This window comes from Molossus molossus, unplaced genomic scaffold, assembly GCF_014108415.1.
Source record: "Molossus molossus isolate mMolMol1 unplaced genomic scaffold, mMolMol1.p scaffold_m16_p_17, whole genome shotgun sequence".
In the NCBI taxonomy this organism is placed as follows: Eukaryota; Metazoa; Chordata; class Mammalia; order Chiroptera; family Molossidae; genus Molossus; species Molossus molossus.
Window position 1 is genome coordinate 2,945,031 of NW_023425352.1, and position 27,641 is coordinate 2,972,671.

Sequence of the window (27,641 nt, forward strand, 5' to 3'; positions counted from 1 at the left end):
ACCAGAAAATGTGATACTCAAACTAAGCTTTGAAGTTTGAATAAGGACCAGTCAGTGTTCAGTTTTTCCCATCAACTCTATCTGTACCTACAGTTTTAAAAGAGCTCACCACTAAAAAATAATAAACTATTTTGTCTCTGTGCATGACATTATTTTTAGACGAACAGTCAGTGAAGCAAACATCAAACACGTTCTACTGTACGCTGACCAACAGCAGTGTGCAGATGGGTGTACTGACTCCTTTATTCGGCTGCCAGAAGCCACCGTGCCTCCTGTCACAACCGTTGCATGAGAAGCCAGTCATTCACATTTCACACTGTCCTTTCTACATCTGAAAAGATCTTTTTAAAAACAGAATCTTAAAATTTCTTAGAAAAGATCATGGGAAGGCAGACAGCCAGAGCACCTAAAGCATTTTTCAAGATTGGCTACTGAAAACAAGTTAGCAAAACATGCTTATTTGGAAAATATGGAAAGTTTTGATTATAGATGGAAGCCAAAATTCTGTACTTACTATGGGGGCAATTTTCTTACGTGGATCTTATTAAGGAAAAAAAAGTCCTATAATTGTTCCTACATCTGTGACCCAGCGACAACCAGCCGTCCTGCCTCCATAAGCACGTATGACATCCTGAACCTTGTTTTCTTTCCTTGATCTTGTGTTCTGAAACCTTTCCACTGAGGAAGATGAGTTAGAGCTCGGGCTGCAGTCTAGTGCGTGCGCGTGTGCGTGTGCGCGTGCGCGTGTGCGTGTCATATCTGTACACACACATTTCGTGAGAGGTACTTCAGTTCTTGAAGACAAAATTACTTTTTGGTTCAAGAACTAAATAAAACAAATTTATTTTCATTGAAACATGACCCCAGCATTAGGTTTATCGATCCCAATCTAACCTCGGACACAAAGTGAGAGTTGGAAGCGGCTGGGAGGGCAATGCCTACCGAAACGGGCACACGCGATGTGCACAGCTTTGTGCCCAACGCCGAGCCGCCGAGGCGCGGAGCGTGCCAGCCGGGACGGCTCTGTGTGCCGCAGGCGTGGGTTGTGAGCCTGAGTCCTGAGCACAAACCCTGGTTTCCAAGTTGGCAGGTGCTGAAAACACAGCCAATGTCACGCTTGAAACTCACGGGACGGAGGAGCTCTGGGTAAAGCAAGCTAAAGAGAACAGAGCGACAGTTAAAAAGCTTAGTTCAGCTTGATACCACTTTCTTTTTTTTTTTTTTGCAAAGTTCACAGCAGCAATAGGTGTTAGGTGCTACAAGAAAACACACACCATGAAAAATCAGACATCAAAAAGTTCATGCATGATAAATAAGCAAAAATAAATATCCCGAAGGCTTTTCACTATGTGCATTCAGTCACTGGTACATGTCCAGTCGCCCCTCGCCACGCCACGCTTCGGCGTTCGCGGCTTCACTCCATCGCGGTTTTTTCCAAATATATTCATTAAAAAGTTGATCGAGACAGTGAAAATGATACAGCGCGCGCTCAGTTGTCTGAGTCAATTATATACCCCTGTATTAGAATTGAAATTAAAATTACTGTACATATGGACTGTAGGGCTATGTATTCGAGCACCCCAGAAATCCTTCAACGCCAGGTGCAACCGCTAGAGTCTGGAACGGATTAATCGTGATAAACGAGTGACAACTGTACAATTAATCAAATGATTTTACTGTTTTAATACCAAGACTCAAAAGCATAACTACTTCCTGGCCTTTCCCTGATGTACGTATGATCTTAGCTAATGTTGATTCTAATTATCATCCATCACCGTAAGATGGTTACTCACCCGAGTCTGCCTCACTTACTCCACCAACAACATTAACTAAAAACAAGTTACAATGTTTTCACATTGCCATACACGGAATTTAATCTAGAAAATATTTCAACAGCACACCCAGACTAAACGTTCGTTACTACCCTCAAATGAAAACAATTTTATTTTCTTTCTTAAAATACTCTAGCCCTGGCCGTGTGGCTCAGTTGGTGGGGCTCGTCCCGTGCCCTGAAGGTTGTCGGGTTGGATCCAACCTGGTCAGGACACATGCCTGGGTTTCGGGCCCACTGTCCGGTGTGGGGCGCGCAGGAGGCAGCCAGCTGAGGCTTCGCTCTCACATCAATGTTTCTCTCTCTCCCTTCCCCACACTTTCAAAACCAGTGAAAAATCTTGAAAATATATGTATACACTCTTCAGTAGAATTCAGGTTTAGTATGAGACACAAGTCCAAACTTTAACTTAATTTTTCTCTTCTGTCAACAATCTGCCATAGAAGTCACTGCCTCAAGAAACATCTATTTTTAACTCATCCCTAGTGATAGGCTCAAAGCTGCTGCTACCCTGCTTCTCCCCATAAAAAGGAACCAAGTGACTTCATTCTCATCAGGTGGAGAGGAAATTTAAACTACATACAGTGTATGATGCCACAGTTTACATTCCCGGTCTGAAGACTGAATCTTTCGGGTTTGAAACACCAAGAAAAGGAATCAGTCTCCGGCTCCGCTGGGCCGAGCATTCTGGGAGCAGTGTGGAAGGAACATCTGCCCCACATACTCCGTCAGCCCACGGATCCCTTCACCGCCCTGCAGTTTGCAGCAGTCTGTCATCTACACTAACCAGGAGCAAGGATGCTGGTTTCATCGAGTCCACCACTGTTCTAAGAGGGGCGGACCTTGCCGATTCTGGACGTGCAATCACTATAGCTGACCTGGAATAGAAGAGAATTATTATGAATGAGAAGTTGGCTTATTACTTTAATACTATTTTACAGATCCTCTTAACTCTCACAAGGAACAGCAGCAACAACCAGGGCAACAAAGCTGGACACAGCCAGGGTCCGCAGGCCCTGCACTGTTAACCTGCCGGCCGGAAGGTGACGCTTTGACTATGTCCGTCCTAACGACGAACACCACTGCGTACTGACCTCATCTCTACAGAACCTTTCAAAATGGTTAAGAGAGTTCAGTTCTTTGAGGTTAGCTCGACAGAGTGACACCGGTCTGGCCACATTTCTGTGGTCATACTAAGCACTCCAGAAACTGAGATATTATTCACTTAACCACCAATAAAATGGCTAAATCAACAAATCTGAAAACCAAATATTTTCTAGACTAGCATAAACAACGAACCCCCTGTACTTTACATGCTATCTGTCAGTTCCAGTATAAACCAAGGTCAAATCAAATACACTCCTTGAAGTAGTCCCCAACATCAAACTTGGATGCCACTGTGAACGGCGCCCTCACCTCCACTTAGAGCCGGGCACAGAAATGCGACTCGCTGATCAGAGAGAATGAATCAAGATGCAGGGTGGAGCTCAATGACAAATCTTCACCCACTGCTCCCAAACCACCAGTCAGAGGCCAGATCCAACTCCACGCCTGCTACTGAACCTGATGCCGGTCGCTTGGGGACCAGCATCCAGCTTCTTTGACGTTGCTGGAAACGATGCCGTGGCATCCAGACCTGGAGAAGGAGAGGACCACGGCCTTGGCAGTAACACTTCCCATCTGACCTACATGCAGGACTAAGTCATCAGCACTGAGACAGATAACGGTCTGCCCGAGGGGAATCCTAAAGCTCGTTCTGGGAAAACCGGGCGTCAGGATTTCCGTCCCCACTTCGTAACTAACTAAAAGGAGCTTCAGCACCAGCACCAGCCCCACCTGGAGACTAAGGAGGGGCTCACAGCAGGAGTGCTTGGAGGTCCTGCAAGGCCGACCCTCGCCGCCCCTCACTGGCCTGGCGAGCACTCCCCTCCCGAGCACTCCCCTCCCGTCTCTCCAGGGATGAAATGCCTTCTGGGCCCCCTGCACCGACCGAGCCTGTGCGATGCCGTCCTCGCTCCTGAACAAACTGTCATCGCGATCCAGCCCGACCGGCTCTCTCCACGGAACCGGAACCGGAGCTTTCCTTCTAGACTCCTTGGGGTTCCCCGAGGGGACCCACCACTGACCCACGCGCCTTGTTTCCGACTGCTTCTCAAAAACCAACAGATACTATTCTCATCCAAAACGTGGCGTAAGAGCAGGCTCGCCGAAGCACAAATGGACCACAAGGGTTCTTTCATCAATAACGCAACCTGTAGTTTTCACTCACAACTGCAGGCCTTTCTTCGGAGACTTGCACACAGCTCTTCGACGCAGCCCAGGGTACTTTATTAAATGCCGTGTGACGTTTCCCCACTCGGGATCCGGCGAGGCTCCTTGTGGAGGGCATGGCAGGAAAACCGAATTGTTGCTGCTTCAGTGCATCGAAATCTATCTCATCACCAGAACCGGCAGCGCAGAGCTCGGTGCTGCTACAGAGGCGGCCGGGTAGGGAGAGCACACGGCCTCCCTCGCCCTCCCTGCTCCGAGCCAGGGTTGGAAATCATCTTAACGGGTTTCATCCTAACATTTTTTTAGCCAGGATGTACTAAAATTAGATGGGAACAAAGGGCTGACGTTTTCATGGGAGAGGAGGGTTAGGAGGGAAATGTGAGCTGGCAGCAACCCCTCTCATCCACATTTAGCTTTTCCTCCGGACCTGTCCCCTTCTCTGGGGCAGTGGGAGGCAACAGTAGGGGAACCCCAACCATCCCAATGGCGCCTTTTTTTTTTTTTTTTTTTTTAATTTTCTTTCACTGATTTTTTAAAGGGAGAGGGAAGGAGAAATAGAAGCATCAGTGACAGAGAAAAGCATCAACATGGATCGGCTGGCTGTCTCCTGCACACCCCCTCCTACCAGGAACAGAGCCCGCAACCCAGGCATGTGCCCTGACTGGGAATGGAACCAGCGACCTCTTGGTGCATAGGTGGACGCTCAGCCACTGGGCCACACCAGCAACAGCGGTTCTATTCTGCGATCTTCGCTGATGATAATAACTGCTTCTTCTGAATGTTAATGAACAGTGATAAATACAGTTCACGGTCTCCTTACCCAACCAGACCGTTTTCATATTTCTTCCTAAGCTCCTCTATAGTATCCAGGGTATGCTAACTGCTGGTGCATGGGTCAATGTTTAGGTATTTGGAAAAAGAAATGCATTAGATTTGCTTTTCTTAAAAAGCTCTTTAGCATGTACAATAAAAATCACTTTACTAACACGTGTATTTCCTGATGCAGTAATAACAATACACATTTTTAAATATAGCAGAAAGAAATGCATAATTTCTTCAGATAGACCATGTAAAAATGGAAAAGAGAAAAGGCTTTGTTTTTATACTTTTCTCTAATAAACTAGGCCAGTAATTTGCAAATACTTTAAAACGCACTGATCCCTTGGTGGTCCGTCTGCCCCACAATGCTATCGGCAGGGTAAAAGTACACTCGGCAGCCTCCACCTCCCAGTTTCCTAGTTATTCTCCATAAAGCAGGATACTGATACATTCACGTCTCAGGAATTACTCCTACTTTTGAATTTGGTTTCCCTGGTCCCAAACTATAGGTCTACAGAGACAGCTCAAAATTCAGTCAGAGAAGTCCTTTTAATAAGTAGTCTAATGCACTGTGTTGTAAAGATTTTTTAAAACTCGGTACATACCAACTCAAGCTCTTTTTTTTTCTGGTTACTGGAGCCCATCCTGACATCTAAGCTGGAAATAAATGATCTTTCAACAACACTCCAGGGATTTTACTAAGGTCATATTCAGTCATTCATTAGGCTCCTTACCCTTGCTTTTAGAGATCCATTGTAGAGCTGGTTTTATTCAGCATTTACGTAGCCTGTGGGCCTGGGTATTTGTCTGCTTAATGTTGAGTTTCATTTCTATGCCCCTAACATAGGAATCCATCAATTGACCAAAGAATTTCAAACTATTCTTCTACTTTTCTAACAAAGTGCATGGTGTGTATGAAGAATAAATTAGCATTCATTTTCTTGAATTAACTGTTAATAAAACATGCTCATGTGCTCCCTTCTTCTACGGACATCTCTGATTCTTGCTTCACCAAAGAAACGACAAGGGTTTCCTACTTTCCCCTGTGCAGCTGTCCCCCAACCCATCCCGCTCTCGTCTCCCGCAATCCGGCTCGGGGTGGTGCCAGCCGCCTCCCAGGAAGTGCTCCCGGTGAGACGACTCAGAGCCATCGACGCCCCACACACCATCAGCCGCAGAGGACCACGGTGGCACCCGAGCCACTTTCGCTCCCCAGCAGACGGTTGTCTCTGGGGCACACGCACGCCACTCACGGTGCCAAACACAGGAGACCAAATCCAGGTCTCCCCAAGCAGGGTGCTGGCCTGCAGAGCGACAGGTTTCTCACAGACTTCGTATGTTTTCATTGTAGGCTACCAGACACACACATACACATATAGAAAATAAAATGATTTAAGAGAACATCAATCAAAGTCTAACAACATAAGCGGTGATACTGTATTTCTTTTCATATCAATTTAAGAAAAATCATTCCAAAGCCATATAAAACTTAAATTACTAATACAGGTTCCTGAAAAAGAAAGGTTTCTATTATACTCTGGACGAATGTGAAAGAATAAGGTCAACATGTAGTACTGCGTTACAGTATCTCAGAAATGTAACAATAACTGTGAACTGAGACACATTATTCATACAAAGACTAAAAGTCTTTGTATCTGTTTACCTCCCTTCCGAACCCCCAAGACAGAAATTGCATGCATGTCACAGATGAAAGGCCAACTCGTGGCTCCTGCAATGGGGGGAAAAATCACTGCAGAACAGTTCGTGCTTATTTTAAAATGGCTTCAGTCAAGCTGCCAAGTGCAGTGTCAGGTCTGATTCTCATGTGCATAAGCCAGTCCTGAAAAGCAGCGCGAACTTGTGCACCTGGCTTAAAACAAATCTTCTGAAAAACTCTCTATGTGTTCATTGGTGCAACCGGCCCATTCAGGCCTCAGACCCCTTCGGACTTGGTGCACTTCTTCCCCACAGAAGTGGCTGTTGTGCGGTAATAACATCATAATGAAAAGCAGCAATTCTGTACAGACTCCACAGAGAAATCTCGTTTGCATTTCAAACAAGTTTCCCCAAAATAAGAGTGTCTTTTGATGAAATGAAATTACAATTCCAACTTCTTATCCAGAGAAAACAGCGCTCACTACATAACTCACTGTTCTCTAGAACTATGTCATTTCTTTCCCGGTTACCCACACAGTCCCGTGATTTAACAGAACTATGCTGAACAGTCGTGTATTTGTACTTATTTCGGTAACTCAGCGACATTCACTGGCCTGGCGTTTAAGCATGGCATTATCCGAAAATACTGATTTGCTGTTAGCATGTCGGGACCTTCCCACTGTTCTCACTCCAGCCTCTGAGAGGCTGGTGGCCAGCGGGATCCGGGGTGGGAAGAGACGAGTCCCTTCCCTAACCCTACCGATGCTGCACCATCCCCCAACCTCCTGCATCTCTGCACACGGTCAACATACCCCGTGACAGCGACTCAAGGAGCTTGCAACGAGGGCCCCTTCCAAGCTATTATTAGTGAATCAAACCCACGGTCTCATTCTGGTCACACAGAAAACCTATTTTGTTAGATTCGTGCTTTAAAATAGCACAGACTTAACAGCTCAAAATGCTAAGAAGGTACTTATCCACTGTTATCATATTTTAAATCAAGGAATAGTTATGTGGAAAAACAACAAAGACCAGACCGGCTTAGTGAGTTAGACACTGTTGCCTCTATGGTGTAGACCCCACAGCAAGTCTGCAAAATCAACACAATGTGTTTAAGCTTAAAAACACATATTTTAATTTCTCACTTTTTAAAGGTTAAAAATTAAAGCTTTTCACAAAAATTTTATTTATGTTTAAAGTTTACGTAAATGTCTTCAGTTATCTTGCGCAAGGCAGGTAGTAATCTTTTTTTTTAATCTTCACCCGAGGATATTTTTCCATTAATTTTCAGATAGAGTGGGAGTTGAGAGAGAGAGAGAGAGAGAGAGAGAAACATCGATGTGAGAGACACACCGATTGGTTGCTCCTGCATGACCCCAACCAGGGCCGGTTATCAAACCACAACCCAGGAGAGTGTGCCCTTGACCAGAATCGAACCCGTGACTCTTCGGGCTGACTCTCTAACCACTGAGCCAAAACAGCCAGGGCAAGGTAGTAATCTTTTTTTTTTTTTTATCCTCACCCGAGGACACTTTTTCATTCTTTGTTCAGAAAGAGCAGGAGGGAGAGAGAGGAAGGGAGGGAGAGAGAAACATCGACGTGAAGGGGACACATCGAGTGGCTGCCACCCGCATGACCAACCAGGGCCGGGGACAAACTGCAACCGAAGTACGTGCCCTTAGCGGGAACCGAACCCGGGTCTCTCCGGACCGCAGGCCGACGCTCTAACCGCTGAGCCAAACCGGCCAGGGCAAGGTAGTAATCTTAATGGCTGATTAATGTTGGTCTAAATCAAACCACCCTCCCTGCCCCCACTCTGGGGCAAAAATGAAGGGGAAAAGGACGCAATGCGAGACTTCTCACTAGAACTAACATTTGCAAACAAACAAATTCTCCTCATTCTGTAACCCAAACGGCCTAAAAATGAAAATCATCAAATATCAAGTCATTTTTTTAAAAAATTCATATTGTGCCCTGGCCAGTGTGGGTCAATGATTAGCACGATGGCCTCAAGAACCAAAGGGTCTCAAGTTCAATTCTGGTCAAGGGCACAAACTTGGGTTGTGGGTTCAATCCCTGGGCCCGACCTGGGGGCATGCGGGAAGCAACCAATCAATGTGTCTCTCTCGCGTTGATGTTTCTCCACCTTCTACTCTCTCTAATGGAAAAAGTATCCTTGGGTGAGGATTAACAACAAACAACTCACAACTCATTGTGACTTCATTATTTAAACAGCCCAAATACAAAACAGCATTAAATATTTAACATACCTTATCTTTTCAAAACTCTTAATAAACTCTTTCTCTTACCAATTAGCCCCTAAGTAGAACGCCTTTGTCCTCATACCCCCCGGGGCCCATGTATAAGAGTAAGTGTAACTCCACCCCTTTCGCGGAGGATAGGCCAGTCTTTCAGACAGGCGGGGAGAGGGTGGGAAGAGGGGATGACTCGCTCACCAGCAGTCTGCAGAGCCACTGTCACGAGGGCTTGCAGGGCTCCCAGAAGTAACTGCCAACCCCAGGTGAAGCAGCAGAATGTGCCAGGGGAAGGGAGTGGTCTGAGGGCCAGCACCAGGGAGCCGTCCGGGCTCCGTCCTGTGCCAGCTGTCTGGTAGGTAGAAACAGCAGTAGGTTGTCTGATGCGGAGAAACAGTGCAGGTGATCCACGCCTGAGGGTACTGGGAAGGTTCAGAGATAGCACCGTGCTAGCCTGCGACAGTCTCTCTCAGCTGTCTTTCGTTCTACTTCCTATTTATCCCTCAGGGTGTAAAATGCCACCAGCCACCAAGTACAAGCTCAATTAATATTTCTGGTCAACTGATATATTTACCTGATTTTGTTTAACTATATATATGAAGGCTAGAGAATTTTCTCAGCTATTAAATAATTTTTTTAAATAACCACCATACAACCCAAAATAGTAGGCTTATTATGTTTCATAAACAGGCTAATAATGTACTAAGAAAGTTGTTCTGCTATTGTCCTGGCCCTGGAATAGTCCGGAAACATAATATACAGCTATATTCAATCCAACTTTACCACAGCCCAGGTCAGGAACGCATGCTTTCCGTAAACTCATTTACTGCTTTGAAAGTTTTTAACTGTTCAGCAGGTATAGACAATTGTTTTTAATCAAACAGGAAAAAAAGACTGACATTTCAAATACAAAAGAATATTTCAACCTATTCTTGGTTGATCTCTCACACTCAACCGCGCACAGGCCGTGATTTTTCATGTCTGTCCACCGTGTGCGGCCTGTGTACTTACTAAGCACTGACTGGCACTTGCATTTTCTGTGTCAGGTGTGCTTGGCTGTAGAGCTTCTTGGAAGAAGTTATGTGAATTTGTCCAAGGAAAAGTCTCACGTTTTCTGGAAAGCCAACGCGGCGACACTGTGTCCAGATCGGCCTCCAAAGCTGAACGTGGGTGTGGGCAGTTCTTCGAAAAGTACAAATCCTGTCCGACAAAAGGCAAAGTCTCTTATGAGGGATTCAGCCCCACAGTCAAAGAAGCTTGTCCTAACAGTGCCTTTCAAACGCTGCCTAAAGCTACGCGATTCCAAACCACACTGTGCCTGCCTCTCATTCTGGGTTTTCAGTTCCACTGTGCATGCATGTATGTAACATGTGGACGCCCCAAACACTGGCAACTGAACAAGGAGCAGACAAGACGGGAAACAAACTGCAGAGAAGAGGCTCTCTGCTCATCCATGCCCCATGCCCCCCACTTCCTGTCTACCATCCCTTCAGCTCTGCATCTCCTTCAGCCGACTTCTCCCACCTGGGAAGCAGCTCCCACGTGTTGAGTCCTCACCACGTATTGGGCACTGTTCTAAGTGCTTATATGTAGTAATGCAACTGATCCACATCACACATACAAAGAAGTTAATACAAAGAGGTTAAATAACGTGGAGATAAAAATGAATCTGTAAGATGACGAAGTTCTGGAGACGGATGGTGGTGATGGTTAACACCAGTGAACTGCACACTTAAAAACGAATAAATGGAGCCAGCCAGTGTGGCTCAGTGGTTGAGTGTTGATCCGTTCACTAAGAGGTCACCAGTTCGATTACCAGTCAGGGCACATGCCCAGGTTATGGGCCCAGTCCCCAGTGGGGGACATGCAGGAGGCAGCCAACTGATGTTTCTATCTCCCTCTCCCTCTCCTTTTCTCTCTCTCTCTTTCTCTAATATCAATAAAGAAAAAAATTTTTTTTGAAAAACAGAAAAATGGAACCAAAGAACTTATATGCATATATGTGTAACCAATGGACATAGACAAAAATACTGTGAAGGGGGGCAGGAGCAGGGAGGAGGGTGTCAACGGGGGGAAAAGGAGAAACATCTGTAACAAAAATAAATTCATTAATTAACAAAAAAAGAAAAAAATGATTAAATGGTAAATCTTATAATATACAGGGGTGAGCAAAAGTAGGCTTATAGCTATAAGTACAGTTGTATTATTTATTTATTGTATTGTTTACTATTGTTATTAACCTACTTTTGCCCGCCCCTATTATTTTACCCAATAAAAACAAAACTGTAATCGAGATCAACACAATAAATTAGTAACTTTCAAAGTAGCCACAGTGTGGTGTTAAAAAATAATAACTTGTATTGAAAAGTCCAGGTTCACCCTGGCCAGTTCAGCACAGCGGTCAGAGCGCCGGCCGGCAGACCAGTGAGACCCGGGTTCGGTTCCCACTAAGGGCACGTACCTCGGTTGCAGTTTGTCCCTGGCCCCGGTTGGGGTCGTGTGGGTGGCAACCAGTCGATGTGTCTCTCTCACATCGATGTTTCTCTCTCTTCCTCCCTCACACTCTGTCTGAAGATAAATGCAAAAATGTCCTCAGTTGAGGATAAAAGTAAAAAAAGTCTGGGTTCAAGTCCCAGCTCTACCACATACTGGGTGAAAGACATGCTGGTCACATGACCTTAACCAGGCTCCTCAGTTCCAATCAAGACGTTACAGACACTAATGCACTGATCTAACTCACGTGATTTTGTCAAGTTCAAAATAAGATAATATGCCATTTTCATAAACTATAAAATAAGATGAAACTTTTTAAAAAAAAATAAGACAGCCCAGCCAGTCTGGCTCAGTGATTGGGCATCAACCATGCACCAAGAGGTCGCTGGTTCAATTCCTGGTCAGGGCACATGCCCAGGTTGTAGGCTTGATCACCAATGGGGGGCGTGCAGGAGGCGATCAATGTTTAAGCTTCTCTCTCATCGATGTTTCTATCTCTCTCTCCTTCTCCTTTCCTCTCTCTAAAAAATCAATAAAAACATGAAAAGGGCCCAGCCGGTGTGGCTCAGTGGTTGAGTATCGACCCATGCACCAAGAGGTCGCTGGTTCGATTCCTGGTCAGGGCACATGCCCAGGTTGTGGGCCCGATCCCTAGTGGGGGGCATGCGGGAGACGGTCAGTCGATGTTCTCTGTCATTGATGTTTCTGTCTCTCTCCCTCTCTCTTCCTCTCTCTTAAAAAAAAAAAATCAATAAAGAAAAAAATAAAAAAACATGAAAAGGGGTGGGAGGTTGGGGAGGAGGATGTCAATGAGGAAAAAAGAAGAAACGTCTGTAACAAAAATAAATAAATAAAAACATAAAAAAATAAAAAATCAGCCCAGCCAGTGTGGCTCAATGGTTGAGGTCGACCCTGCACCTAGAGGTCACTGGTTCGATTCCCTGTCAGGGCACATGCCCAGGTTGTGGGCCCAATCCCCTGTGGGGGGCGTGCAGGAGGCAAACAACTGATGTTCTCTCTCTTTGATGTTTCTCTCTCTCTAAAAATCAATAAAGAAAAAATCAAAAACAAACAAACTGATCACAGAAAACTTTTCCAAAGAAGGACAGGCCATTTAATAACATGACATATTTTAACACTGGAAAACAAAGCCACTATGGTGGATACGTGGGTACACACCCATATTTGTTTCTAAAATTTTACTTACAATTAAAATATTTCATAATCTTCGAGAGAAAATTAAACTGTGAATTATCCAGGAGAAATCTTTTAACTTCCTGGACTAACCATACAGAATTGAAGTTATTATATTTCAATAGATAATACACCAAATTATTAAAGGTGACTGTATTCCAGAGATAGATAACAAATTATTATAATTATTTTCATCTATATGCTTATGTGTTAGGGTTAATATTTTTCTATTTTTTTCCATAATGAATCTGGATTACCTTTGTAGTAAGACAGGTTTCTAGGTTTTAGTGGGGGTTTTTTTCAGTAGTTGTAAGAAAGACACGTGCCTTGGACAGCAAATTAGAAAACCTAATATCTGGCAAATGTTTCAAATAATCCTCACCAAACAAATGACAACACAAAATATTTGTATCGATAGGGCTAGAAAGGAAAAATGTAAGATTCACTTCAACAGTTTTATGAATATTTGTTTCAAATAAGGAGAGAATCTGAGAGATGGGTGAGCAAGCTTCATCCTAGGCAAAGGGGGCCAGGGAGGCCGATCTTGAGAAGCCGGTGACAAGCCCGCAGCGGTGATGCCTGGCAGTGAGCTCTGCTGGAGTCCTTAGAGCTCCAAGGACCGTTTTCTAAGAGAGGCATGCCTAAAAATGGTATGTCATTATTTCTTTAACATTTCCTGTGGAAGCATTTCGCTTATTTAAATTCCATATTTCGCTCTCAAACTGAACCTGAATTAAAGGGTTCAGTCAGTAGTTCTCAGACACAGACACATTTTTAAGCACTCCTTACCAGGCTACAGTCTGTTCCTCATTATCAAAAACAGACAAATATGTTTTTGTCTGTGGCTCCAGGGGTAAAAGAGAACACCTGTATTTAAACACCAGGAAGGACCTTGCTCTACGCAGCGTAACTCTGGGCATTTATTAAAACTGTCAAGCTTCGGGAAGAGGAAAAGACTATTCGTACGGCCTCAACAGTTCTAAAAAATACACACTTCACATGGAAGATAATAAAATTAATGGCACGAAATAAAAGACAATAAATCACATGTAGTTCTTGTTTTCCAGAGGCAACAGTAATGAAGTGACAGGCTCGGGTTTCAAGCCTCACGCACTTGGTTCTGCATCCTACAACCTGCCCGAGCCCCTGCACACACACGGAGAATGTGTTAAGTGTCTCCTACCGCCTTGTCCCTCGTCACCAAAAAAAAAATCCCTAAGACAAAGTACACGCGACACAGTCATAAACTCATTTCCCATTGGCTTGTGAGAACTGACATTCAAATTTTAACCACAAATTCAGCAATCATTTATTAATACTCCATCCTGAAAACTCCTACCATCCCTTGAAAACACTTCATCCTAATCTGAAAGGACTCTAAGGAAAAAACAAGCAGATGTCCAGCTATCCATCCTCAAGGTGCCTTCCCGGAACTGCCTGTGCCCGCATGCATGAACCGGCAGGCACGACCCTCCTGAGAACACGCAAAGGAGCATGTGCCGAGCGCTTGAACCATTTCTGAACAGGTTATCGCCTCCCAAGTCTCACAAAATCCCCACTTGACAGACACGGCACCTATTATATACTTTGCTCGTGGGGCAAAAGAGGATCCTGTCTTGGCACCAAAAATCTTGCAAAAGGTAGAGATTTCCTCAAGAATAGGCAGCATTTCTACTGTCAAGTCCCTACGTTTGTTTCTGTGCAATGTGAAAAATAATTGTTTCATTTACACTGAAAACAATAAGGCAGATCCTAGATGTCTAGATGACCACTAGAAAGACATATAAAGCGCCTATAAAGTTAAATCTGTCATCATGCAAGACTTCAGAAAAACTGCCGGCATCGTGTTCTCGCCACCAGGGTCGGCACATGCCGTCAGAAGCACCGTCTAGCGCGTTCTTCATTCGATTCGAAGGAACGGATCACACAGCTTAAATAAAGAGCTTAATTTTTATAGGCTCATAAATTTTAGTACTTAACTACCAGGATTTCTTGGAAATTTTTAGACAGGACTCTGGATCTCAACCAATATTATTTCTTTGTGCTTTGCATATATGGTTAAAAGTATTACCAAGGTTATTAACAGAGGAGAAAAGTAGGCAATTCCCACAAATAGGAAAGTAGAACACTATAACACCAAGGAAAAACCTATTTAAGTGCATTAAACCCGAGGAAAGTGCACAAACAGCATCCAGCCAATTACCTTCACTGAATTCATTTAGCAACTCTTCCTTGGTCCAATTACATGAGGTTATTAGAAAAAAGCCTTTCGCTTTCAGCACCCTGGAGAGAGATCGCACGTACTGCTTCCTCTTCTCTACCGCATTGTCAGGACTCAGGCTTATGGCATCAAAAGTCCCCTTGTCAATACAAATATGAAATCCAGACAGCTCTGTGGAAAGATTCAAAAAGTCTTCGACCTATATTAGAAATCAATGCCTACGTGAGAACAATTAACACACAATCTTTACAGAATTTAAGTGACAATCTGTAAAAAGTTAGAGAGAAGAGGACCCATTCATTATGACGGCGTTTTACATGTAACAAACATATTTTCAACTTTATAGCTAACTGTGAGGTGCTTCATTCCAAGATCATTAAAGCTGAGATTAGTAAGAGACAGTGTTTCCTAGACATTCCAAATCTTTACAAATTTGGAAACAAATCAAAGCCAGGTGTACTGCCTACATGTAAGACCAGCACATAGAGCTCACAATTATTTCTGTTGAAAAGTAGTGTTTGACATATTCTTAAAAATGACAAAAAATTATCTGAAACTCAAACAGGTCACTGGAAATAAGATGATTGTTAGGCCCGGCTAGTGTGGCTCAGTGGTTGAGCGTCGACCCATGCACCAAGAGGTCACCGGTTCGATTCCTGGTCAGGGGACATGGCCAAGTTGTGGGCCCGATCCCCAGTAGGGGGCGTGCAGGAGGCGGCCAATCCATGTTCTCTCTCATCGATGTTTCTCTCTCTCTCTCTCCCTCTCCCTTCCTTTCTCTCTAAAATCAATAAAGAAAAAACAATTTTTTTTAAAGATGATTTTTAGTTAAGATTACCAGTAGATAAAGGCTCTTTGGCCTTGGCAGCTCGTGCTTACAGGGACTGGCGCGGGGCTTAAGAAATCAGATGGCTGCTTACACTGCAATAACTGCACTTCACAAATATCATTCACTTTAGAATTTCAAAGTTATACATCATTTTCAATAACCCCTAAAGTTATAAACACTTGAAACAGTGAGTTACCCAATTTTATAAAATATTCAAAATAATTTGCCAATACAATTCTAAAAAGTTATTTTGAAAGATTATGCAAATTAGCTGATGATTATTCATACAGACTTAATAGAGAATCATAAATAATGTGTTATCCAAAACTCCCTTACTGTTTGACTTAGAAATGTGGATCTAATGTTTGTGTACATTGGGACATGGGCTACCCCCTCCCTCACACCCAAGGAGTCACTGTACCTGAAGAAAAATGACTACACTCTCAAGTACGAAGTTTAGAGAAGTTCCTATGCTAAGTACACATTTATTCAACAAGTATTTTGTAGACACCTATTAAACACAGAAATTTTTCAGACTCTGGGAATGTAACAGCAAACAAAAGAGCAAAGTTCACTGTATAAGAATATGTCTCAGCCCTGGCCAGTTTGGCTCAGCAGTTAGAGCATCAGCCCGTGGTCCAGAGAGCCCGGGTTCAGTTCCTGCTGGGGGCACGTACCTCGGTTGCAGTTTGTGCCTGCCCGACTGGGGTCGTGTGGGTGGCAACCACTGGATGTGTCTCTCTCATATCGATGTTTCTCTCTCTCTCTTCCTCCCTCTCTCCTTCCCGCTCTATAAAAAAGAATGTCTTATACTCTCTAAAGGGAAAAGCAAATAATAAATAAGCTCAACAATAATTTCAGGTAAAATGCAATGAAGAAAACAGAAACAATGAAGACAGGAAAGACTGGGAAAGGAAAGTTCGGGAGAAGGGAATCGGGAGGCCTGAGAAGGTGAGCTCGAGCAGAGGCCTCGGGCAAGGGCGAGCCGATCCAGCTCCGTCTGGGCAGAGCGATCCAGGCAGAGCAGCAGGGACAGAGACGGGAGAAGGGAATCGGGAGGCCTGAGAAGGTGAGCTCGGGCAGAGGCCTCGGGCAAGGGCGAGCCGATCCAGCTCCGTCTGGGCAGAGCGATCCAGGCAGAGCAGCAGGGACAGAGACGGGAGAAGGGAATCGGGATGGCCTGAGAGGCGAGCTCGAGCAGAGGCCTCGGGCAAGGGCGAGCCGATCCAGCTCCGTCTGGGCAGAGGATCCCAGGCAGAGCAGCAGGGACAGAGACTGGAGAAGACAGACTGGACATGTTTCAGAAGCAGAGACGTGACTGCGGCAGTGGTGATGAAGAGGGAGAGAGGTAAGAAATGAGGCTCTGTAGGCAGGGTGGGGTTCGGGTTCTAGTCTGCACACACCAGGGCAGCCACTGAAGGCTGATGAACAAGGCAGGCCCAGCACTCATCTGCATTTTGAAAGACCGCTCTGGTAGCTCTGTGGTAATATTAGCCGGGTGGCCAGAATGGGAATGGGGAGGCCAAATAAGAGGCGACTGTTCTTGCCTGGACAGGAAATGATGGTGGCTCGTATGTGGGAGGAAGCAGTGGAAATATCAAGGAAGGATTATATTCCTGATTTGCTTTGAAGATAAAACAAACAGAATTGGATATAGGATTTAAAGAAAAGAGAAGACTCAAGGATGATTTCTTGGGTCATTGTAACCTGTAAATGAATGGTGGTATCATTAAAGAGACGGGAAGGGGGCTGAGGAGCACAGGTTTAAGAAAACCAACAGGCCCTGGCCGGTTTGGCTCAGCGGTTAGAGTGTTGGCCTGCGGTCCTGAGAGACCCGGGTTCGGTTCCCGCTAAGGGCACGTACCTCGGTTGCAGTTTGTCCCCAGCCCTGGTTGGGTCGTGCCGGTGGCAACTACTCGATGTGTCCCTTTCACATAGATGTTTGTCTCTCTCTCTCTCTCCCTCCCGCTCTATCTGAATAAAATATGGAAAAATGTCCTCGGATGAGGATTAAAAAAAAAAAGAAACAAGAAAACCAACAGTATCATTTTGGACTAACTGAGAGACAATTAGCTATCCAAGTGGAACTGTAAGACACACAGCTTTTATATCATTCTAGAGCTCAAAGGAGAAGACAAAGCTAGAAATATAAATGCAAGAAACATCGTCTCCTCATAGATCACAAAAATAGACTAAGTAACCTTTGGTGCCATTATCCCACCTGACACATTTCCAACTTCTCCAGCTAGTTAACTCAAAGTTGGGCATTATTTGTGTGTGTTTGTACACATGGCGGGACAGAGGAGGAAGTAAATACACTTGCACACGAGAAAGAAAATAACTTCCCCAAGCTGACTGAGGATTTTAGTACAGTTACTTAAAAATGTTTCATCTTGGGTTGTTTATGATTGATATACTTTAGAAATATTTAAATTTTATATAAATTTTATTAGAAATAAAGATAAGTTAGCCCTGGCCGGTTTGGCTCAGCGGTTGGAGCATCGGCCTGCGGTCCGGAGAGACCCGGGTTCGGTTCCCGCTAAGGGCACGTACTTCGGTTGCACTTTGTCCCCGGCCCTGGTTGGTCGTGCGGGTGGCAGCCACTCGATGTGTTCCTTCACGTCGATGTTTCTCTCTCTCTCTCCCTTCCTCTCTCTCTCCCTCCCACTCTATCTGTACAAAAAATGGAAAAATGTCCTCGGGTGAGGATAAAAAACAACAACAACAAAAAAAAAAAGAAATAAAGATAAGTTATAGTAATTTAAAGAATAGTTACCTTCAAATTAATGTTAGATAAACCTTCTTTCTCTATAATACTTCCAGAAAGCTGTATTGCAGATGGAGAGTAATCAATTCCAGTAATATTAGTGAAACCGAATTTTGCCTAGAGACAGAGAAGTAATTTTATACTTTAGTTTTAAAAAGTTTTAACATACTGTTTTGCCTATGAATTATAATATTCCTTTAGGACTGTGACTGTTTTATTTATTTTTAATAGATCAAGTATCATATACCATCCAATAATCTATAATGTTTAAATGTCATTACAGAATCAAAACAGAAACTAAAATTTTAAATTTATAGACTGTGACAATTCATTTGCTTTTATAATATTTGAATTCTTTTTCAAAAGGAAATTCATTTTCTCCAAGAGAATGAGAATACTTATGTGTATAATATTTCTGCCCTCGAGCAGAAAAATGTAGAATTAACTTCCAATGCAGATATGCTCTAATTCACACGTAATTCTGTCATAAACTTTACTACACAATTAAGTTATATGAATAAATTAAATGCATGTGAAGCTCTCGATTAAAAATTCCTTCGGTGTAAATATAAATTATGCAACTTTCCAACAGCCAAGTGACTATTAATCACCTTACACTTGTATAGTAATTTTTGTTTTTGAAATATTTCATACATTCGAACAGATCTTTACAAAACACCTGTGCGGTTGGGCCGAAGAGTCAAAGAAGCTCACTGGACCTAGGATCTGAGAGAAAGCTACAGTGCTAGCTGTTGACGAGCCATGAGAACCCAACTAAGCTGGAAATATAAATGCAAGAAACATGGGCACCTGTGGCAAAAGCGTGATGGCTTCTGACCTTCACCCCCACCACCTCATCATGCTAAACTTCTTTAGATCAACCAGGCTAAAGGTCATTTCAAAGGGTATTTGAAGAAGAAAAGAAGTTGCAAAGTACAGCGTAGCCTTCAATTCTCTTCCTGCTCCTCACAACTTACTAAATGATTACTTCCTTCAAAATTTAACCTATTCCAACACCATCCATCAAGACTTACCCAGACTTTTAACCCTAAGTGACAGATTCCTAATCCAAACTCAAGTATGCACAAATTACTTCCATAGAGCATTTTACCTGAGGATACTTTTACATTTATTTTCAGACAGAATAGGAGGGGGAGAGAGAGAGAGAGAGACAACATCGATGTGAGAGACACATCGACTGGTTGCCTCCGGCACGACCCCAAGCTGGACCGAGGACCGAACCGAAACTGAGGTATGTGCCTTTGACCAGAATCAAAACCAAGACTCTCTGGTCTGCAGGCCAACGCTCTAACCGCTGAGCCAAACTGGCCAGGGCTGATTATTTTCAGTCTTCAAGTCTCTGTCCTTGACGCCACCCTCCTACTCCTTCAGCTGTCTCACTGCACTCTCTCCCAGGCCTTCACGCCGCCCCTCAGTGCCTTCCCCATCACACCCAGGACACGGGATGACTGACAGCTGACTCTTCTCCCATGCCTGCGTATTCTTCCAGCAGAACTTATGAAAATCATAAACAGATAGTTTAGGTTTCGAGTATAATCATCCGAAGCCTCAACATATCTACAACAATTTTCACGTTCAGTTTCTGGCGCTCAATGAGATGAGCAGACACTGAAGGGTACAACAAATGACCAAAGCAAGGCAGACAACTGACACTGGAAAAAGACCCACAGAAGACCCAAATGAAAGAATGATGAGAAACAGATTTTAAAACAACTGAAATAAATAACAACTTGGAGAATTTTGACAGACAACTAAAAACTATACCAAAAAACAAACAAACAACAGAAATGAAAAAAGCAATAATTAAGTTAAGAAACTGAAGGGTGAACTTGACAGCAGATCAGACAGAAAAAAATTAGTGAACTGGAAAAAAGGTCAGAAGTAAATGTCCCTGCTAAGTATACAATGACAAAGAAATGTAAAATTAAAAACAGAAAAGAACATAAAGGGTATAATATGGGACAAAGTGTAATATCTAACATTAATATAACAGGAATCTTAAAAGGAGAAAATGGTATATGGCTGAGAAGTTTTTTAATCCTCACCCGAGGATATTTTCCTATTTATCTTCAGATAGAGTAGGAGGGAGGGAGAAAATTCTAGGTGAGAGGGACGAACCGCAACTGAGGTATGTGCTCTTGACCAAAATTGAACCCGCAACTCATTGGTCCACAGGCCAATGCTCTAACCGCTAGCCCAACCGGCCAGGGCCGGCTGAGAATTTTTTAATATCAACAAAGAACCCCAAGTCACAAATTTAATAAGTTCTGTAAACCCAGGGCATGATTTTAAAAAAGGAAAACCTGCCCGGCCGGTGTGGCTCAGTGGCTGAGCAGCATCCCATGGACTGAGAGATCCAGGTTCCACTCCCGGTCAGGGCACATGCCTGGGTTTTGGGTTTGATCCTCAGCAGGGGGCGTGCAGGAGGCAACCGATCTGTGTTTCTCTCATTGACGTTTCTAACTCGCTCTCCCTTCCTCTCTCTCTAAAAAAATATCAATAAAAACATATTAAAAAAAAAAAAAAAAACTGACAGCCAATAAGACGGACAGCTGACGAGAAGTCATAAAGAATAGCCCTGGCCGGTTCGGCTCAGCGGTTGGAGCATCGGCCTGCAGTCCCAAGAGACCCGGGTTCAGTTCCCGCTAAGGGCGTATACCTTGGTTGCAGTTTGTCCCCGGCCCTGGTTGGTCATGCGGGTGGCAGCCACTCGATGTGTCCCTTTCACATCAATGTTTCTCTCTCTCTTCCTCTCTCCCCCTCCCACTCTACCTGAATAAAAAAAAGAAAAATGTCCTCAGGTGAGGATTAAAAAAAAGAATAAAAACCATACCCTGGCAGTTTTGCTCAGCAGGTAAAGTATCCGCCCACAGACCTAAGGGTCATGAGTTTGATTCCCAGTCAAAGGCACAGTCAGGGTTGTGCAGGAGGTTCCCATGGATGTGTCTCTCTCACACAGATGTTTGTCTGTCTGTCTGTCTCTCTCTCTCTCCCTCCCTCCCTCCCTTCTACTTCTATCTTTAAAAAATAACAATGAAAAAATATCCTCAAGCGAAGAGTAACAAAAAAAAAGAAGTCCTGGCCCGGTCGGTGTGGCTCAGTGGCTGAGCGTCGACCCTGTACCAAGAGGTCACCGATTTGATTACCAGTCAGGGCATGCAGGAGGCAGAAAACTGATGTTCTCTCTCGTCGATGTTTCTATCTCTCTCTCTAAAATCAATAAAGAAAAAATATTTAAAAAAAAAAGAAGCCCTGGCTGGTTTGGCTCAGCAGTTAGAGTGTTGGCCTGCGGATCAATAAGTCTCGGGTTCGACTCTGGTCAAGGGCACATACCGTGATTGCAGTTCATCCCAGCCCTGGTCGGGGTAGTGCAGGAGGCAACCAATTGATGTGTCTCTCTCACCTCTCCCTCTTTCCCTCCCTCCCACTCTATCTGAAGATAAACAGAAAAATATCCTCGGGTGAGGATTAAAAGAGAAGAAAAAAGAATGAAAGCCAAAGACAATGAAAGAAAAATGCCAATCTAAAAGCATATACCATATATGTACATCAAAAGTGTTCTCAGCTGGAAAGAGCTCAGTGAACCCCAAGAAGTCAGGGTAAGCATAAAGAAGTCCAAGCAGCAGCACTTCACAAGCAAACTGCTAAAAACTAACACACAGAAAAAACCTTGAAAGCATCCAAAAAATGGACGCATTACTTATAGGAACACAACAATTCAAATGATTGCAGAGTTCTCATCCGAAACCATGGAGGTCAGAAAGAAGCGGCATAACTTCTCAAAGTACTGAAAGAAAAGAAGTTAATTAAGAATTCTATATTCTGCTAAAACATCCCTTAGGAATGCAGGAAAAACAAAGACATTCTCAGATGAGAAAACACTAAGAAAATTCCTTACCAAGAAACCTTCTCTATAATAATTCCAAAAAGTTAGACAGAAGGGAAATAATATAAAAATAAGCAAGCAGCCCAGCTGGTGTGGCTCAGTGGTTGAGCATTGATCCTTGCACCAAAAGGTCGCTGGTTCAATTCCCAGTCAGGGCACATGCCCAGGATGTGGTCCAAATGCCCAGTGGGGGCTATGCTGGAGGTGGCCAATTGATGTCCTCATCAATGTTTCTCTCTCTCTCTCTCCTTTCCTCTCTCTCTAAAAATCAATAAAGGAAAAACAAATTAAAAAAAAAAAAAAAAAGCAAGCAAAACAAACTTATATGAGCACCATGAAGGAAGAGTGGCCAATTAAACAGCTGGGTGAACACAATTAGCTACTATTCTCCTGCTGCGTTCTTTAAAATATGTTTAATGTTTGAAAGGAAAAATTCTAGCATTATGTGAACTTTCAGTGTACATAAAGGTAGAATTTAAGATAACTGAAATACAAAGGGGGGAAGAGCAAACTCAAAGGTGGTAAGGTTTTCCACATTCCCCTTGAACAGGTAAAACATCGATTTAAGTAAACTGTGAAATGTATGTCTATTGTCATTCACACAGCAACCAATAAAAAGCCATACAAAGAGATACACGCAAATCCCTACAGCAACCACTAAAAAGTAAAAACGCTATACAAGGACATATATATAATGGTTTGGCTCAGCGGTTAAAGCGTCGGCCTGCGGTCCAGAGAGACCCGGGTGTGGTTCCCGCTAGGAGCATGGACCTCAGTTGCAGTTTGTCTCTGGCCCCGGTTGGGGTCATGTGGGTGGCAACCAGTCAATGTGTCTCTCTCACGTCGATGTTTCTGTCTCTCTCTTCCTCTCTCTCTTTCCTCCTCTCTCCCTCCCATTCTTTCTGAAGATAAATGTAAAAATGTCCTCAGGTGAGGATAAAAAAAATAACAAAAGTATTGCAAAAGTGAAAAGCAAGCCACAGACTAGATAAAGGTATTTGCAATATAAAGGTCACATATACAGAAATATAAAGAACTCCTGTAAATCAGTAAGAAAAAGACAGGCAATCCAATTTTTAGGTGGGCTAAAAACTTAAACAGGCATTTCACAAAAAGAATAGCCAAATAGCCAAAAAACATGAAAATGTGCTCAACATATTTGGTCCTTAGGGACTGAGGATACACCACAAAACACTACTATACACCTACCAAAATCACTGCAGTTGCATGAACGGACAAGACCCGGTGCTGGTAAGGGGGCAGCGACTGGGATCTTCCCATACTTCCAGTGGCACAAACTAGTAGAACCATTTTGGAAACTGGCAGAATTCATAACAACACAGTACTGGAATCTCTCCTAGTCCATCAACAGGAGAGTGAATGAATTAATGAATAAATGACTAAATAGTCCTGGCCGGTTTGGCTCAGCGGTTAGAGTGTCGGCCCGCAGACCAGAGTCCCGGGATCGGTTCCCGCTAAGGGCACATACCTCAGTTACAGTTTGTCCCCACCCGGTTAGGGTCGTGTGGGTGGCAACCAGTCGATGTGTCTCTCTCGTATCAATGTTTCTCTCTCTCTTCTCCCCATCCCCCTCCTGCTCTATCTGAAGATAAATGCAAAAATGTCCTCGAGTGAGAATAAAAAGTAAAAGTTTTTTTAAAAAATGACTAAAGTAAACTATGGTCATGTCCACAGAGTATAATACTATGCCACAATGAAATGAAGCAATTTAGTGCACACACAAGAAATCAGCAAAAGAAGTCAGATGGGAAAAAAGTACATATGCAATGATACCATGAAACCATTTACATTGAATCAAACAGACAAAACTCAATGTAATGGAGAAAGGATAATCTTTTTGACAAATGACAGACAGCACAAGAAAGTGGTTTGGTCGAAGTCAAGGCTCTAGTGGGAAGGGCCAAGACCAGGACTCAGATCCCTTGGCTTCTCATTTAATTTCCTCTCCCAATCCATGCAGCCTCCTTTTTACCGTGTGACTTCCCAAAGTAAGTGGTATGGTTACTTTACTACTTTAATGGAGATGGTTAGTATCATCAAGTGCACGTTTTTTTTCATTCCATCTTAAAATCTGGCTCTAATACATGAATACTAAAAGCACCAACAAGTTCGACCAGGAGAACACCATTTCCGGTCCCGATGTCCAGCACTGCAGCACCCAGTGGGATCTCGTGTTCCTGCATCCACCTGACTAGTCGGCTCATGCTCTCTTCCCCAAACCTAGGAGAAAGAGTCGGTTCATCAAACAACAGCGGGACATAGCACAAAGGTCACAACTATATTCCATTTAAGCAGATTATTCAATATGCTCAATTAAGCCTTTTTTTAAAGTAAAAGATATCATCTGTGACTGTTTAAGCTTCATCTCTACTATTATTTAGGAAAAAACACATCCAAGAATAAAATAGAATAGATAAGGTTGGTAAATTACTTATTAACGTTTCTCTACATCAGCATTAACACTTATACATATCAATGGTTCAAGATTCTATTGCTTATTTTATTATTATTATTATTTTTATCCTCACCAGAGGACATTTTTCCACTTTTTTGTTAAGATAGAGTGGGAGGGAGAAAGAGGAAGAGAGAGAGAGAAACATCGATGTGAAAGGGACACATCGAGTGGCTGCCACCCACACGACCAGCCAGGGCCGGGGACAAACTGCAACCGAGGTATGTGCCCTTAGCGGGAACCGAACCCGGGTCTCTCTGGACCGCAGGCCAATGCTCTAACCACTGAGCCAAACCAGCCAGGGCATCTATTGCTTATTTTAAAAGGACAATTGTAGCACGGCCAGTGTGGCTCAGTGGATTGAGCACCGTCCCAAGAACTGAGAGGTCCTGGTTCAATTCCTGGTCTGGGCACATGCCCATTTATAGGCTTGATCCCCAGTGGGGGGTGTGCAGGAGGCAGCCAGTTGATGTTCCCCCTCATCAATGTTTCTCTCTCTCTCTCCCTCTCTCTCTAAAAAATAAAGAAGAAAAAAAAGAGACAGGCTCTGCCCTGGCCGGTTTAGCTCAGAGGTTAGAGCATCGGCCCACAGACCAAAAAGTCTCAGGTTCGATTCCAGCCAAGGGCACGTAAATCCGTTGCGGTTCATCCCCAGCCCATTGGGGTTGTGCAGGTGACAACGAATCGATGTCTCTCTCTCTCTCACATTAATGTTTCTCTCTCTCTCTCTCTCTTTCTCCCTCTCTCCCTTCCACTCTATCTGAAGAGAAATGTAAAAATATCCTCAGGTGAGGATTAAAAAAAAAGAGAGAGAGAGAGACAGGTTCTTTAAATGTACCCACTAAAGCCAGAATCAGTTCAAGGTTGCCATGATTTTCAGGCCATCTTTCTTTGGGATATGCACTTAAAAGATAAAGACACACACCCACACACCATCTTTGGGATCATAATTCCACTATTTTTTGTAACTCACCAGATTTCTCCTGTATCTCCATATTCTTGGAAACTGTGCAGTTCTCTCTCATAGACCGCATCCCAACTATATAAATAATTAAATACAAAGCAAGATTCTGGAGTTAACCTGTATTATGAATTAAATGTATATTTCTAATATATCAGAGATTTATGATAGACATTTAAAACATTATTGGTGTTATCAATAAGTGCACATAGCTCAAATCTCAACATCTTTGTGTTTAAAAAAAAGACAGAGCCCGGCCGGTATGGCTCAGTGGTTGAGTATCGACCCATGCACAAAGAGGTGGCCGGTTTGATTCCTAATCAGGGCACATGCCCAGGTTGTGAGCCCAATCCCCAGTGGCTGCTGAAGGTAGCCAATCGATGTTCTCTCTCATTGATGTTTCTGTCTCTCTCCCTCTCCCTTCCTCTCTCTCTAAAAATTAATAAAGGATAGAAAGAAGGAAAAAAAGACATAGACAAGCAGAATAAGCTTACACATGTAAAGCACTTAGAACAAAATCTGACAAATAAAATGCTGTTTTAGCTTTAAAGAAACACAAAGAAAAGGGTGGGGGATGGGGACATCTGTAGTACTGTCAACAATATATATATTTAAAAACACAAAGAAATATTTGTAGCCCTGGCCGGTTTGGCTCAGCAACAGAGCACTGACCCTCAGACGAAAAAGTCACCAATTCTATTCCAGTCAAGGGCGTGTACCTGGGTTGCAGGTTCCATTCCCGGCCCTTATTGGAGTCATGCAGGAGGCAACCAACTGATGTGTCTCACACGGATGTTTCTCTCTCTCTCTCTCCCCTCCCCCCATCTGAAGTTAATTGTAAAAAAGTATCCTCGGGTAAGGATTTAAATTTTTTTAAAAGTATTTGTTCAAGGATCCCTTAGTCCCAAACACAAGTCCAAGCTTTCAGTTTAAAATGTGCAGGAACGAGGATTTTTCTACCAAAGCAGTGGGTACTCAACAATGGAACTCACCAAAGAAAAGCTCTGCTTAAAGGACGTTTTCAGATGTACTCTCCGTGCGTCTAAGTCCAGTTCCCCTCCCCATCATTTGCAGCCTCCTCCTGCTCCACCTCTCTAGGCCCCTGCTCCCTCTCACCCCTGGGGGTACCTCTCCTCCTTAGCTTTCCGCACTCACTCATTCCTTCGCCTACTAATTACTCATCAAATGGTCACTGCCCATATGTTGCAGGTCAGTCCACTTTCTCCTGCCCCAGGGTAACCCACTGCCTCCTCGGGTCACCCTGCTCCCAGGCCTGGGAGCTCCCACACGCCCACCTCGCCCCCTTGGCCTTTCGCGCCCCCGGCGCAGCACGTCTCCCCGGCCTCTCCCCGCCCCCCGAGCCTGCCGCTCAGGATCAGCCCCCTGAGACCTCCCCCAAGATCTCGGGCCCCGACCCCAAACCCACGAGCCCACCAGGTGTCAGCCCCTTTCAAGGTCTTAGTCGCCCCCAAGGTGGGCCCTCGGGGTCCCTTGCGTTCAACCCGGCTCACCCTCGCCCGAGGTGGCCTTTCGGGCTTCCTCGCGTCACGCCCCCAAGGCTCGCCCGGCTTCGGAGACCCCGGGGCCCCATCCCCGCGTCCCCTGCCCCGGGGCGCATCGGGGCAGCGCCGCTCACCCCGCCCTGCGCCACACTCACTGCTCTCGGGTTCCCAGCGCCGACGGGGCAAAGCCACCCGCCTCGGGACTGCCCTCCCGGGGCCGCGCCGCGAGCCCCGCGCCTCCGCCCGCGCTCATGCTGCTCCGCGCCCCGGACGGCCGTGTGGCCGCCATAGAGACGTGGCGCGGGCAGAGCGGACCGCGCGGGGGCGTCTCTAGGCAGTGGGAGGCCGCCCTCTCGACTGCTCCCGGCCCCCGCTGGAGCCGGGCTCCGCCTTCGTCCCAAGTCGCGGTCCCAGTCCGGGCCTGGGCCGCTGCGTCCAGGGTCGTATGCACCCCCTCCCTCG

The 27,641-nt window shown here is 44.5% G+C and overlaps 1 protein-coding gene across 4 annotated transcripts; it reads right to left on the reverse strand.

The window, feature by feature from the left end:
• Positions 1-1,044: 1,044 nt before the first annotated feature.
• EEF1AKMT2 (EEF1A lysine methyltransferase 2) lies at positions 1,045-27,468 on the reverse strand. Of its 4 annotated transcripts, none has more exons than XR_004959995.1 (7): positions 27,335-27,468; positions 25,690-25,755; positions 24,370-24,484; positions 18,346-18,453; positions 14,723-14,939; positions 9,844-10,032; positions 1,045-1,156 (listed from the first exon to the last, which is right to left on the reverse strand). XR_004959995.1 is itself a non-coding variant. In XM_036265272.1 (6 exons), exons 1-6 carry the CDS (start codon positions 27,466-27,468, stop codon positions 9,938-9,940), a joined length of 735 nt encoding a protein of 244 aa, XP_036121165.1. In that variant the 3' UTR covers positions 9,274-9,937. The 4 variants fall into 4 exon arrangements, 1 of the variants encoding a protein (XP_036121165.1); XR_004959994.1 differs by lacking the exon at positions 1,045-1,156 and adding an exon at positions 8,917-9,254; XR_004959996.1 differs by lacking the exons at positions 1,045-1,156; positions 27,335-27,468 and adding an exon at positions 8,918-9,254 and having other exon boundaries at positions 24,366-24,484.
• Positions 27,469-27,641: the final 173 nt, after the last annotated feature.